The following is a 16,527-nucleotide window of genomic DNA, read 5'->3' on the forward strand; positions in this document are numbered from 1 at the left end:
TATGTGCGTCTCGGGCACTGCAGGTCTGACATTGTGGTCAGCAGCACAGGAGCGCCGCAGGGGACTGGACTTTCTCCGGTCCTGTTCAGCCAACATACATCGGACTTCCAGTACAACTTGGAGTCCTGCCACGTGCAAAAGTTCACTGACGACACTGCTATGGTGGGCTGCATCAGGAGTGGGCAGGAGAGGAGTATAGGAACCTAATCAAGGACTCCTGTTAAATGGTGCGACTCAAACCACCTACACAGCTGAACACCAGCAAAACCAAGGAGCTGGTGGTGGATTTTAGGAGGCCCAGGCCCCTCATGGACCCCGTGATCATCAGAGGTGACTGTGCAGAGGGTACAGACCTATAAATACCTGGGAGTGCAGCTGGTTGATCAATTGAACTGGACTGCCAATACTGATGCTCTGTGCAAGAGAGGACAGAGCCGACTATACTTCATTAGAAGGCTGGCGTCCTTCAACGTCTGCAATAAGATGCTGCAGATATTCTACCAGACGGTTGTGGCGAGCGCCCTCTTCTACGCGGTGGTGTGCTGGGGAGGCACCATAAAGAAGAGGGACGCCTCACGCCTGGACAAACTGGTGAGGAAGGCAGGCTCTATTGTAGGCACAGAGCTGGACAGTTTGACATCCGTGGAAGAGCATTGGCGCTGAGCAGACTGCTGTCAATCATGGAGAATCCACTGAACAGGATCATCTCCAGACAGAGGAGCAGCTTCAGCGACAGACTGGTGTCACCGTCCTGCTCCACTGACAGACTGAGGAGACCCCACACTATGTGACTCGGGGGTAAACGTTAACATTATACAAAGTTATTATCTGTTATACCTGCATTGTTATCACTCTTTAATTTAATATTGTTCTTTATCAGTATGCTGCTGCTGGAGTATGGGAATTTCCCCTTGGGATTGATAAAGTATCTATCTAACCTTTATTTTAAAACATTATGTTTTGGGATAACTCTGTACACACATCAGGTTTAATGTCATATACACAATACAATGAAATTCTTACCTCTACTGTATGTCTTATCAAAACAGCGGACAATAATATAAAACCAACAAATACACACAAAATGGTACATATAGACTGCAGCAATGTGTGTAATGTAATTATATGGTCAGCAACAATACTCAGGTAGGCTGTGGCATTTAAATGATGTTCAACTGCTACTAACGGGCCCAAAATGAGTCAAGAAAATATGCCCCACACCATCACACCACCAGCCTGAACGGATCCATTTTTACATGATGTTGACATTGTGAATTGTAGCCTCAGATGCCTGTTCTAAGCTGACAGAAGTGGCACCTGGTGTGGTCTCCTGCTGCTGTAGCCCTCCTGTTTCAAGGTGTGACGTGTTCAGAATTGCTCTTCTGCATACCTCACTTGTAACAAGTGCTTATTTGAGTTACTGTTGCCTTTCCGTCAACGTAATCTAGTCTGGCCATTCTCCTCTGACCTCTGGCATCAACAAGGTATTTCTGCCCAGAGAACAACAGCTCACTGGATATTTTACCTTTCTCTGATCATTCTCTGTAACCCTAGAGTTGTGCATGAAAATCCCAGTAGGTTTCTGAAAAGCTCAGACCAGCCCGTCTTGCACCGACAACTATGCCACATTCAAAGTCACTTAAATCACCTTTCTAAACCATTCTGATGCTTGGTTTGAACTTCAGCAGGTCATCTTGACAACTGCTACGTGCCAAAAAGCTCTGAGGTGCTACAAAGTGCCCTCTATCTCTCAGCTAATCTGCTCAAAGGTGTCGGGGCACTCCTCCATTAAAGAGAGCGATTGTATTTAAAGAGATGGTATATAGAAGAGTATGTGGGTCATGGGAGAAAGACTGCTTGGTCCTTATTTATTATAGATAGAAAACCAGTTAATTGAATATTTCACTACAGCTGTCTATTTTAAATACAAATGAATAAGAAATTCAGTAAAAAGTTAAAATTTGGACTTGACAGTCAGCAGACTTTGCGCCCTAGGAACCAAGTTACCCGAAATGTTTTATAACATTTCAGTAATTATTTACCACTGTGATGTTAATCTTTGGGGCGGCACGGTGGCGCAGTGGTAGCGCTGCTGACTCGCAGTTAGGAGACCCGGGTTCGCTTCCCGGGTCCTCCCTGCGTGGAGTTTGCATGTTTCCTCCCACAATCCAAAGACATGCAGGTTAGGTGGATTGGCGATTCTAAATTGGCCCTAGTGTGTGCTTGGTGTGTGGGTGTGTTTGTGTGTGTCCTGCAGTGGGTTGGCACCCTGCCCAGGATTGGTTCCTGCCTTGTGCCCTATGTTGGCTGGGATTGGCTCCAGCAGACCCCCGTGACCCTGTATTCGGATTCAGCGGGTTCAGAAATGGATGGATGTTAATCTTTCTGATCATAAAATAGTTCATTACAATAGCAAATAACGACAAGAATTCATAATTAATTGCAGAATTGCAGTATCTGAGGGTTCCTCTAGAGGGCCTCTTTCTCTTGCATGATTTGGCTCAAAAACTAATCAGCACGTTATAATAAAAAGTTTGTTTGATGTTTTTCCGTCCAGCTGTTTTAGCTGTAGACCCTCCTCAAGAAACTGTGACACACAGACATACACACCCATCATCAAAATATTGATGTTTTTGGTATTAAGGGACCACTGAAGAGATCCACTGAAAACCGGAGACTGAAATTTTTGATAAATCTAAAGCTTTTGTTCCTCCCCTATAGATGAAAGGTTATGATGGGAGAGGGCGCAAAGCAAAAAATTTAAAGTAGAGGTTTAAAAATAAAAGGTAATAAAAAGTAAATAAAAAATTAAATGACATTAACACCATTTCAAAAACAACATTAAGAATTACCTTATCATCGAGCCTACATTCTATAAACGCAGCTTTTTTACATTTCTATTCACATATTGTTCAGCATATTTTTCTCTTTTTTGTTTATTAGACGATTCTCTTTGTTCTTGATTTTTACTATATGCAGCTCTTTATTGTTCATTTTCTTTTTTTCGATGTTGATTATCAGCTCTTGACGCCCTTTTTCTATTGTGATCTAAAATTCAGTGTTCTTGAACATATAATTTGCTTTTCTTTCATTATATTTATTTCATATATTTCATTATAATCGACTGCATTGAAGGGCGAGTTAGCAGCACACAGAGTGTCAAGGGGTGGTGCAGAGAGAGGATGTGCAGTAGGAGTAATGATTGGCCGAGTGGTGTGGAGGGCAGTGTGCAAGGCTGAATAATGCAGGCACAATGGAAAACGTTTTTAATATAATAGAGGGATATACACACACACACACACACACACACACACACATACTGATGTCTACAGATCACCCTCAGGGCTCCTCCAAGGTATATGATACCACCCCTGGTCGAGATGGGGCACTGTCGCTAACCATGTCCTCTCTTATTTCTCCCACAGCAGCGAGAATATGCCGAGTGAGGGCACCCGACTCTGCCCCTTCTGGTTCCCAGGCTATAAATCATGGGGTCGGCCAAAGAAGGCACCATTCTGTGAGCAGAGCATGGCAACAGAACTCCCATTAATTTGAAATTACAATCAACAGTATGAAGGAGGACTAGTGCTGTTTTGTTTTATTTTGTTCCCTCTGTGCCACTGGGTGCTTGTATTTTTCGCTCCAAGTTAAAGGAAGTACATGGGTACGATCAGGTTGGTGCCCCAACATTTCTTTATTTGGGACTTGCATTTACTGACACATACAAATTAACATTTTCATACACAGACAGGCAGCTTAGAACGCCCTTCTGACTACCAACTGATTGCTTTAACAGCTAAGATCCTGTAAATCGAATTGACTGGCATCCCAAAGCACATTTAAGGGCAACTGCTAGCAACTAGCATACCATGCGGTTGACAGTGTTTAAATAAACACTTGTGGTAAGATCCTCTCTAGCTAGTGTGGCTATTTCAGTTTTAATGAAGTGCATGACAGCCACCAAACACCCTCAAACAAGTTCTATAAAAGCTCCGAAGAAACAAAGGAAAGATATAGACCTTGAAACTTTTTTTTTTAAGTGATAAAACAACACAAAGAAGGAAACACATTAATACTACAGGACACAGGTTAGGCAATAATAATTCTTTGCATTTATATAGCACTTTTCTCACTACTCAAAGCGTTTAGCAATTGCAGGTTAAGTGCCTTACTCAAGGGCCCAACAGAGCAGAGTCCCTTTTGGCATTTTACAGGATTCGAACCAGCAACCATAGCCTCAGAGCCACCACTCCGCCTACAAGAAAGAGGCTGTTTCCTATTTTAGTTGCTGCTATGATTTGGGGGCAGGTTCGAACCCGCACTCTTCTGCTTTGTATGAGTGATCCAAACGGTTGAGCTACTGAATCTGACAACGACCCATTCCAGCACCTCAACCATTCTCAAGAACAAATGCAAGTTTCTCAAAGGTGTGAAGAGTTTGCTATCTTCAAGGCAACCAGCTTAATGAAGCAGTGACTGGGACTCAAACTAGATATGAAAAAGTCGCTTATGAACTGGACAGAGCACCAGACGTAGAGTTAGTGTTGGAGCAGTAATACAATTAGGACTTCAGTATCAATACCTGCTTTTGAACCTCAGTCCCAGTATTGAAACTAGGGATGCTCCAACAGATTGGCCACCATATCTAAATCAGCTAATTTTCATCCCAGTTTCCTTGATGTCTTTACCCGGTTATTGGGATCATGTTGTGATAATTCAAGAATTATTTAATGGACAGATGGTACGGGGATATGCTTTACGTTAATCAGTTTCAAACTACTGCGTGTCTTTATGTACTCATTATTTAATTAGCAAACTTTGCTTTTGCATTTTATCTGATAACTTGTCACAGCACCCTGTGCCTATACTATAGTACAGTAGAGTACTATATAAAAATAAACTGAATTCTCAAAGTATAATTGATGGTGATAGTTCCGCATCAGTTGAATACTATATATTTATGTTGATGTTTAAAGGAGCTTGTTAATCATAGTTAATATTCATGATAACCGTGAGCAAAAACAACAAAAATAACAATTATACACACACACACAAATTGACGTTTACAATGAGAAAAACGCAACACATCTGCACTCTCCAATGCCATGGGTTATCTTTCTTTCTCCTTAACTTTAATATTCAGTATAAACATACAAATATTGAGATCTAGGACATACCAGTCTAGGTTTAGAGGATTGCTACTGCCACATGTGCTGAGTATTAATCACTTGAAATAAAGGAATATACGGGGTGAGACACAAAAATTACCGGACTGGAAAACCATCTGGAGGTCAGCTGGACATGAATCACAGAACTATATCCCCATCTACACGCCCTCTCAAACTGCTGACCGGCTAGGTAAAGCCTGTGAACAGCCCAGTCAGGTTTTTGCACAATCGCTACACGAGTTGCCGTGATAATGTCGGGTGAAAGGAAAGGAGGAGGAAAAAAAACGAACTGAGAATCAACATCAGATTTCTCACAAATTTTCTCTTTTTCCGTAAAGAAGTTTTTGGCTGATAAAAACATTCCTGTAAGAGCCATTTTCCGAGTTCTATAAAATGTATGAATATTTATTAGATGATAATGCATAAAATATGGGAGGTTCCTATAACCCCCGTGAACAGAATTGAGTTGGTATTTTCCTGTCATTTCTTAACAGTTATGAGTTAACAATGTTTTCCAGTTAGTGATTAGCCTCGCCTTGTGTAAGGTACAGAGGCATACGGTTTTTTAACCCGTGTTTTTGTTTGTGCTCGCGTTCGTGCTTATGCACATGTCTATGTGCCAATGGCCTACGGGCCTTTTGAGTGTGAAGTAACACGTAAAATAAAAGATTTAAAAGTTGAACCGTATGTTTAAAGCATACAGAAGAAGAAACAAATAACCTTTAAGTATAGAAATAACCAAAGCTTCTTAAGAAAAGCTAAGTTTATAGAAGATACATTTTTTCTTTTTTTTGCCTTTATTCTATGTGTGTAACTATTTTTCTTTTTATTCTTGTATGGATTATTTGCTTTTAACTTTCACTAAATATTTTTAAAACAAACTTTTGGACTGAGAGATTTCTTTGACATGCGTCTTACCCGTGCCTGACTTCGCCTTATACAACGGCGGCTACAATTCCTGTCCTCGATCATCCTCCCTATTTGCCCATTTATCACCCTGTGATTTTTACTTGTTCCCGAAAATCAACTTGAAGGGAACACATTTTTCTTTAATGGATGAAGTGAAGACAAAAACAGCAAGCCTGTTGTAGCGCCTCAAGCAAGCACGATTTCAATTAATGGAAGATACGTATGGAGTGGAGAAGAGATCGGGAGGGGGACTATATAGAAGGTGACAATGATTTAAATGTTGCAATTCATCAATAAAACATTTTTTTTTACCAATCTGGTTATTTTTGTGTCTCACCTCGTACCACATACATGATTTGTTGTGCACTCACCTGCTGCACCAGTCCCAAGGGCCGACAGGTATTCACGTTCATCATATGCACATGAACCCAATTCTTCATTCAGCTGTTCTTCTGGATGGAATTCGTTCACCGCAGTTTTATTCAGTGGAAGACCTGATAAACATGGAAGAGTTGTGACAGCCAGCCACAGAGCCACGAAAGTGTAGGACTGGACAATGAGAGGACATTAAAGCTTTCCTAACAGTCTGGTCAACCAGGGTGCCTAAGACAACTGTCTGTTTTCCTATCATGAGGGAAGCACCGCTCAGACTTTTTAAAAGCACATTCCTGGACCCCAACCTTATGGACGTGAAAATTGCATACTGCAGTGAAAAGCAACCAATCATTCAATTGATATGTCGTTAATTATGACAGGATAAAACCAATGAAAAAAATCATATGTCCTACTTGCCTATGTATTGCATTTCAACGTAGTTAACATGTTGGATTACATTTAATCTTGAAACGAATAAATCTTTCATACAACCTTCCTTTCATTTCAATAAACGATGCAAAACTTGACTGTCACGCTTCACCTTGCCATCAGTAGTACTATAGTGACATTACCTTCCCCTTTATCGAAAATGTGGTCGATGACATTCTCGTCTCCTACAAAACGGACCTCCAGAACACGTCTAGCTGTCACAGGACACCGGGATGGCAATGTTTCCTTCTATTGAGAAAAGAAAAAAAAAAAGAATACTTCATTCATGTACAGATTCTGACTTTTTTCCCCCCTTGCAGAAACAGAGTGATGTTCCACCAGTCAACAGAAAGATGCCAACCTGAACAAATGGAGGGGCGACACTGTGGTGTTGGGGGTTACTGAAGCTGCCTCACAGCGCCAACAACCAGGGTTCAAATCTCAGAATGTTCTTCCTGTGACTATATGGTCTCTCCCAACGGGCCAAAGGCGTACATGTGCAGTAAGAAGTTGTTCAACACCACATTGTAAGATTCTTTGACTCTCTCCATAATCATTCAATCAATAATTAGAACACCACTTCCACCATGACCAAAGGGGTCCCCTGTACCCGGTTATATTTGTGATGAATAGAAAAATGACAGGCACCTCTGAAAACACTCTGCTTCTGCTGGAGTGTCGGTGTCATTAGGCACATTTAAAGTTTCAGATGTACTGAAATCTGCATCTCCGTTATCAGCTCGGCGGTTCTTTTCATATCCTCCTTCAATGGGCATGACAGCACACCATTTCATTCAAATGCATATTTTACAGCTCATCTTTTCATACACAGTTCATAGCTGCCAATTATTTTAGCAGCATTGACTCTGACTGTTTAGTCACAAGACACGGAGCACATAAAGCCAGCAGCAGTGCATCATTCACTTTTGCCACTAGCCCAATGAGGTCTTCAATTGCTTACATATAAGCTGGTTTTACAAAATGTTTTTTCCTTCCACAAGGTTATGTTCATTTTTAACACATGTAACATGTTCTCCACCTGCATGACGCACATTTCTATATTTAACTGGAATCTTAAGGGGGCTTTCCAGCCACAGATGAATTATCCATCAAAGCCACAGGCTTGCTGTCAGTTGGATGACACCGACATTGCTCTTTGTGGTTTAAATCAGGGGTCGCCAACTCTAGTCCTGGAGGACCACCCCCGTGGCTGCAGGTTTTCATTCTAACCGTTTTCTTAAGGGGAGACCAGTTTTTACTGCTAATTTTACTTGATTTGCTCTTGAAGACTCAGGGCCATTATTTGTTTCTTTTTCCTTAATTAGCAGCCAAACAATAAAGAGATAAAAAATGAGCCAAAACAGCTGGTGTCCATCATACAATATCTGAAAATAAAGAACCACGAAGGTCTCAGGAATGATAATCTGCTCAGGCCCCCAAAACAATTGACCAGTGCTCTTAGAAAGAGAAAAGCAACAATTCCAGAAATATCTGCTAATGCACCACGAGAACAGCAATAAGCCATGGAATTAAAGAACAGGTTTAATTAATGACAAGAATAGGCACCTAATTAAGCAGCTGGTTGGAGTGAAATTGGTAGGAATTTGACGCCCTCGTTTAGTTGGTCTAAGTTAGAAATAAACTTGATGCATTAGAATTAAAAGTCAAGACGGAGGTAAAGAACTTAGGGGTAACCGTTGACTGTAACCTGAATTTTAAATCGCATATTCATCAGACCACTAGGACAGCATTTTTTCACTTAAGAAACATAGCTAAAGTTAGACCTCTTATATCATTGAAAGATGCTGAGAAATGAGTTCACGCGTTTGTTTTCAGTCGACTAGATTACTGTAACGCACTCCTCTCAGGACTACCCAAAAAAGGCAGCAATCACTTGCAACGAGTGCAGAATGCAGCTGCTAGAATCCTAACTAGGAAAAGAAAATCCGAACACATTTCTCCAGTTTTGATGTCACTGCACTGGTTACCTGTGTCATTCAGGATTGACTTTAAAATACTGCTTATGATTTATAAAGCCTTAAATAATCTGCTCCATCTAATATATCGGAGTGTCTGACACCTTATATTCCAAATCGTAACCTTAGATCCTCAAATGAGTGTCTCCTTAGAATTTCAAGAGCAAAACTTATAAGAAGTGGTGAGGCGGGCAGACGGCCTTCTGCTGTTATGCACCTAAAATCTGGAATAGCCCACCAATAGGAATTCGCCAGGCTGATACAGTGGAGCAGTTTAAAACACTGCTTAAAACACATTACTTTAACATGGCCTTCTCATAACTTCATTTTAATTTATTCCTGATACTCTATTTTCAATTAATTATCATAACTATTCATGGTGGCTAAAAAATCCGTACTAACCCCTATTCTCTCTTCTGTTTCTTTTTCCAGTTTTCTGTGATGGCGACCTGCACCACCACCACCTTATCAAAGCACTGTGATGTTCCTACATTGATGGATTAAAAGCCACAAGTCTACAAGACCATCATCATGAAGTCCTTCCATTAAAAACCCTAAATACAAAGAGGACTGTTTCACTTGGGTAGAATGCCCAGAGGGGGCTGGACGGTCTTGTGGCCTGGAACCCCTGCAGATTTTATTTTTTCTCTCCAGCCAACTGGAGTTTTTTTTGTTTTTACTGTCCTCCCTGACCATGGGACCATACTCTTATTCTATATTAGTTAGTGCTGTCTTATTTTAATTCTTACTTTGTCTTTTTTTCTCTTTCTTCATCATGTAAAGCACTTTGAGCTACATTATTTGTATGAAATGTGCTATATAAATAAATGTTGTCTTCTGTTGGCTCACTCACTGCACATTTCATTTCTGTTTGGGTGCCATTTAAGGAAAGAAATAAAGCAATTCAGAGGAACGACGAAGAAATTCAGGGGACCAAATCTTAAAAAAACAATTAAAATGAATTCACATGAACTTAATTTGCAGCACAAACAGAGCACTCATTAAAAAATGGGTTAGAATAAAAATCTGCAGCCACAGTGGTCCTCCAGGACCGGACTTGGCAACCCCTGGTTTAAATCATAGCCCCTACACTGAGCTCCATCTTCAACAGGGATTAGATTGGTTTTGAAATGTCAGAGTCTGTTAGCCACCTAATTGTTCCCACCCACTTTTAAGCTAAATTTACTCATGGTGGTCTTCCGATGAATGTCTTATACAGTGCATCCGGAAAGTATTCCCAGCGCATCACTTTCTCCACATTTTGTTATGTTACAGCCTTATTCCAAAATGGATTAAAATTCATTTTTTCCTCAGAATTCTACACACAACACCCCATAATGACAACATGAAAAAGTTTACTTGAGGTTTTGCAAATTTATTAAAAATAAAAAACTGAGAAATCCCATGTACATAAGTATTACAGCCTTTGCTCAATACTTTGTCGATGCACCTTTGGCAGCAATTCCAGCCTCAAGTCTTTTGAATCTGATGCCACAAGCTTGGCACACCTATCCTTGGCCAGTCTCGCCCATTCCTCTTTGCAGCACCTCTCAAGCTCCATCAGGTTGGATGTGAAGTGTCAGTGCACAGCCATTTTAAGATCTCTCCAGAGATGTTCAATCAGATTCAAGTCTGGGCCACTCGAGGACATTCACAGAGTTGTCCTGAAGCCACTCCTTTGATATCTTGGCTGTGTGCTTAGGGTCGTTGTCCTGCTGAAAGATGAACCGTCGCCCCAGTCTGAGGTCAAGAGCGCTCTGGAGCAGGTTTTGATCCAGGATGTCTCTGTACATTGCTGCAGTCATCTTTCCCTTTATCCTGACTAGTCTCCCAGTTCCTGCCCCCCACAGCATGATGCTGCCACCACCATGCTTCACTGTAGGGATGGTATTGGCCTGGTGATGAGCGGTGCCTGGTTTCCTCCAAACGTGACGCCTGGCATTCACACCAAAGAGTTCAATCTTTGTCTCATCAGACCAGAGAATTTTGTTTCTCATGGTCTGAGAGTCCTTCAGGTGCCTTTTACCATAACTCCAGGCAGGCTGCCATGTGCCTTTTACTAAGGAGTGGCTTCCGCCTCTGGCCACTCTACCATACGTAAAGGCCTGATTGGTGGATTGCTGCAGAGATGGTTGTCCTTCTGGAAGGTTCTCCTCTCTCCACAGGATAGAATAATTAAACATGTACTACGAAGATATTTCAATGTTCTTTAAGCGTTTTGAAGAACCTCTGGAGCTCTGACAGAGTGACCATCGGGTTCTTGGTCACCTCCTGACTAAGGTTCCTTCTAGATCCCGATCGCTCAGTTTAGATGGCCGATTTTAAGATGAAGTTTATAAGCCAGCTCTAGGAAGAGTCCTGGTGGTTTCAACTTCTTCCACTTACAGATGATGGAGGCCACTGTGCTCATTGGGACCTTCAAAGCAGCAGACGATTTATATTGATTTTTCTGTAACCTTCCCCAGATTTGTGCCTCGAGACAATCCTGTCTCGGAGGTCTACAGATGATGGAGGACAATTCCTTTGACTTCATGCTTGGTTTCATGCTTGGTTTGCTCTGACATGAACTGTCAACTCTGGGACCTTCTATAGACAGGTGTGTGCCTTTCCAAATCATGTCCAGTCAACTGAATTGACCACAGGTGGACTCCAATGAAGCTGCAGAAACATCTCAAGGATGATCAGGGGAAACAGGAGGCACCCGAGCTCAATTTTGAGCTTCATGGCAAAGGCTGTGAATACTTATGTACATGTGCTTTCTCAGTTTTATTTTTAATAAATCTGCAAAAACCTCAAGTAAACTTTTTTCACATTGTCATTATGGGGTGTTGTGTGTAGAATTCTGAGGAAAAAAATTAATTTAATCCATTTTGGAATAAGGCTGTAAAATAACAAAATGTGGAAAAAGTGATGAAGCGCTGTGAATACTTTCCGGATGCACAGCATGTCTGGCTTTGTGTGAGACTAGAGAGAGTTATGACCTGTCCTTGAATGGTAAGCCATACAATGGAGTGCCAAACTGGCTAGGTCACAGGCTACTTCACATGACCAAAGGAGAATATTCTGGAAGAAAAAAAAAAAAAATCACCACATGCGAATCAAACTAGGAAAAGGGAAGCACCCAGGAAAGACTAGGCAAGATTACAAAGTCATCAGTTTATCCACTTCAGTTTAGATCTGCTCGTTTCCCATTTAAGCCTTCCACAGTGGACTCCACAGAGCTCATGTCACTCTGCCGTGGTGCCTATGAAGACCCTCCAACGAACAGACGCCAATGTGGTTCTCCCATTAACATCAGGCACAAGGCCAAGGCTGACAGCCTGGTTCCAAATGTATGCCCATTTCAAACAGGAACACAAAAAGCAGCATTACTTATCGCTTATTTTATGTAATTCAGGAGTAGCTAAATAGGAAGTCTAAATGCCTGGGACTACCAGTTTTTAATTCTAAACAACCAAACAACCATCACATCGAGTAAAAAGGAGGTGAAAAGAAGTCCCATAAGTGAGATCTTTATGCTGTTGATAAGGCAGAGCCACAAGAGCAACAGATTTCGATACACAGTACATGTGCCGAATGACACTCTAGCATTACCTCAGACAGAGAACGAGGCTGCGCAGTCTACACAAATAACTAAAGTAAGTTAACCTTACTGTCTAATTGTAAAAGCCAAACATGCCATTCCAGCATATACTGTAGTTTCAGTTCTTTAACACCTTTATATACACTGTACGTAGAGACCACAGTACCTCTCTAAACACGGCCTGCTGTTTCTATAGCGTGGAGTGATGCAATAGTCAAAAAGACAGAAAGATATATAAATGAATCTGTAAGCTTTAGTTAGCTTGTGTTGCTGAGCTTTTTAACTGACAGCAGTAACAAAAGCTTTTTATTTTCTTTCCATCGCAAGTCTTTTGTTCACTTTCTTTTTCAATTTGCTTTGCTTCCATTTTTGGTTGCAGCCCAGCCATATAAAGTGCACGGACTGGAGGAAATTGGCAGCATACCTTTACAAAGAAAAACTTTGGATACAGCCATTTCAGCTGCACATTTCACCACTAGTCACAACATATTTTTTTTAGTAAGTTGTACCCAGATGTCTACACCAGAGAAATGAAGTCATTAAAAGACTGACTGCAGAGTATGCTGCCATAATAAGGAAAGAGCAAATACATTCACCACAACAATCTACCTCACCTCACAAGAGGCTGAATCTACAACCTTAAGTAAATGTTCATTTTGAATTTTGGCCTTGTGTTGTCTATAAATAAAGACTGCATTTGCTGATAAGGTGTGGGAATAAACCTCAGATTAGAGTTGGCAGAGTCATGTTAACAACACCATTAAAAACTCACAACAAATCCACAACGTTATAGCAGACACCACTAAGGAGATGCAAACATACCTGGGTGAACAACATACTGGACAGCTGGAGGAGCCACTTAAACATCGGGAGAAACAAACTTACAAGGTGGGAATACGTTTTTTTGTACTCCAGTCTCATCTGTGCACTATGAACGGGTATTCACAACAGCAAGGGAAAGGATTAAAAACAAAAAAGGTCTCTGCCCTTATAAAGTTGAGAAATTGCTGTTTCTAAACAAAGAAGTAAACTTGGGTTACACACACACATCCCCTGTCAGCGCAGCACAGAGCAGAGCGTTTCTCAACCTTTTTGGTGCTGTGACCCACTTTTTCCCCCCATGTAAGCCTCTTCATGACCCACCAATTTCATCTTAGTGAATCAAACGCTATTGCTGGAGCAGGGTCCCCCTTGGCGTATCCAGCATGATTATCTGAGTGGCAACACACCTCAACCCACTACTTTTATATACAATAAAAAGGCCATCACATGGTGACTGAGAAACACTACTTTAGCGTAACATTCATAAATATTGACAAATGAAAAGCAATTATCAACAATCTAACATCACCCAATTTCCATCAAATTAGTCAAAGAACTTTTGAAATTTTGGAGTGGATAACTCGGCTTCTTGGTGCAAAGAGAATTTTCTGCATCATAACATCAGCAAAATGAAGGAACTGCTTGCTGACTTTCACGGTACAAAACAGCTTCTATGTTAGGTCACTATTCAGGGAGTGGATGAAGAGGTGGTCCACTCCTACAAGTACCTGGGGGTCCACATTAATGACAGGTTGGACTGGTTTCAGAACACAGATGAAGTATGGAAAAAAAATAGGGCAGAGCAGACTCTTTTTTCCTTAGGACAGTGTGTCTCTAATGTAGGAAATGATATCCTTCACATCTTCTACAACTCTGTGTTGGCCAGTGTGGTGTGCTGGGTTGGTAACATCACTACATGCGGGGCCCACTGAGTCAACAAGCTAATTAAAAGGGCAGGCTCAGTTATACGACTCACAGGGGACCTCCTGAAGGGAGCAGCAAAGGAGAAAACTGAAATAAAACCAAGTGCCATTATGAACAATGCTGCACATCCTCTCTCTGACACACCAACACTGGGGACTTTCAGATAAACTACTCAGCAGAAGTGTGTCAAGAAACACGGCTGGGGGTCTTTCATACCAATGGTAATACACCTGTATAATGACACACTGTGACTGTGCCAGCCAAGTTAGAAGTTTTCTTTTTAATTTCCTTCCTTTAAAGTCATTCTGGTGTGTATGCTCAGACTATTACGTGTGTGTATATATTAATTTATCTACCTATGTATTTGTTTATTTAAAGAGCTTCTGTAAAAAGCCAATTTTTCCCCAGGGGACAAAAAGTTCTATCCATCTTTAGATTTTCTGTTTGTTACCCCAGAATATAGATAAAGTGAAATTTCCATTTTTAGCTGACACCTACTGCCCTAGAAATCAACAATATTTACTTCTTCAGCACATTTTTAAAAAGGCTGCAGTTCCAAGTTCTTTACAAGATGTTGCAGAAATAAATATGTAGTTACAAGCAAATACAAATTAAAAAGTAGGTAAAAAAATGAATAAACAGTTTACAAAAATTAATAATGCACACTTACATAAGATATATATATATATATTATGTATTTATATATACATACATACATAAATAAATAGGATCCATCCTGTCAAATTTTCAGCTTTCGAATAAACGGGAAATATTGTTTTTGATGAGTAGGTCCGTTAGTCAACTTTGTATTATTTATAGACAAATAGATACTCAGAAAATAACACGGACTTACAAAGATTTTCATTTATTTGTTACTTTGACAGTGTGTAGAAGGCCTGGTGAGCAATGCCAAATCCCCGAGTTGGCTTATAGTATTTCTGGTCACAGATGTTGGCCGGGCAGGCAGTATGATGCACTGCTGAAGACTTCGGAGTTTGAATGTTAAACCCAGAGGTTGTGGACTCAAATCCTGGCACTGACTCGGTGTCACCATAACGTGCTCAATTTGAATTAAAAAAAATGCAACCAATTGTATCTCAAAAATGTTAAGTCGCCTTTGATAAGCAAAAAATGATAACACTGCCAGTTGGCGTAGCGTTTACATAAGACATCGAGATTTTCTCGAAGCACTTTGCCGGAATAGTTCGGCGCGTCACCATCAGTATATACGACTCTGGACTTTTAAATCACTTTGCCGGTTCAATTCCCGCTTCTAACTCACTGCAATCCTAGCCCTGGCCCTGGCCCTGACAACGCACCAAAAGTGCAAAACAGTTCTAAACAAGCGAAATGCCGTGCTTCTAAAGAACTTCGGAAAATGTTTTACTTTTCAAAGCCGCCATATAAACTGAAATCCGCGCGTCCTTCGCTGTTCGTGACATTCTGAAAACACGCCGGTGCTCACCTCGTTCGCTTCCTCGCCCTCAGATGCATGAGACTTTTTGCTTCCATTCTCGAGATGACGCTTCCGTGGAGATGCCCTTTCGCTCCGAACCTCCATGCTCACTTTGACACAAGCGCATCCCTCGTTCTCTTCGCACTCGTGCAGAATAGCATGAAAAGTTCCCGCCCGCAGTGAACGTTCCAAAGGGGCAAAGGGTAACTCTACAGCCAATCAGATCAAGAAGCAAGAACTCCATTGCCCACAATTCCATGCGAGATCGTTATCTTTCCCCGTGTCTCTCGAGTTACTACGTTTAGAACTACCATTCCCACAATCCAACTCGCTCGTGCCTTCGTTTCGTCAGTTCCGTGTAATGTGCGGCTCGAAACTTTGATAGTTTCGATAATCATCTGGCAGAATATGAAGTATGAAAAGTACTTCATAAATGATATAACAGAATACTTAAGGAACTCCGTAAAATGAGCACTCGACTGGCGCTTTTCTTCTTCATGTAAAACTGACACCGTTCCTTATCAAAGGCAGTATAGGATGGCTTAACGTTCATAAATCTGGCCTTATGTAAAATAATTTCCCGAAAATAATAATTCTTTAGTCAATTTGAATGTACTGTCCACACCGAATTCTTCCAATCCAAATATCTTTGATGATTACCAATGGTGTATGTTATTGCAAAAAGATTTTAGCAAATCTGCATGCATAAAACAGATGATCTTCTTCATTATAATAGGTCCAGGTGTTCAATCCAGGTTAAATGTCTGTCTCAAAAATTCTGTAGAATGATGGATATTACTGGATGGCAACCTGTTCCCACCAGGATGATGACAAAGTGGCACCTTGAGACTGGAATGGCTCTGAATGACTGCTTCCAAAGAACAG

At 41.1% G+C, this 16,527-nt stretch overlaps 1 protein-coding gene across 1 annotated transcript in view; it reads right to left on the bottom strand.

Annotated features, from left to right (window-relative positions):
- orc2 (origin recognition complex, subunit 2) overlaps nt 1-15,838 on the bottom strand; it is a 33,341-nt gene extending 17,503 nt beyond the window's left edge. Inside the window, exons 1-3 of the mRNA XM_039757782.1 lie at nt 15,652-15,838; nt 7,025-7,130; nt 6,449-6,571 (exon numbers count right to left, since the gene is read on the bottom strand). Coding sequence (XP_039613716.1) covers nt 6,449-6,571; nt 7,025-7,130; nt 15,652-15,747 — 325 coding nt within the window. The 5' untranslated portion in view covers nt 15,748-15,838. The remainder of the gene's footprint in view (nt 1-6,448; nt 6,572-7,024; nt 7,131-15,651) is intronic.
- Between the last annotated feature and the right edge of the window lie 689 nt (nt 15,839-16,527).

The sequence above is a fragment of the Polypterus senegalus genome, chromosome 6, assembly GCF_016835505.1.
Source record: "Polypterus senegalus isolate Bchr_013 chromosome 6, ASM1683550v1, whole genome shotgun sequence".
NCBI lineage: Eukaryota > Metazoa > Chordata > Cladistia > Polypteriformes > Polypteridae > Polypterus > Polypterus senegalus.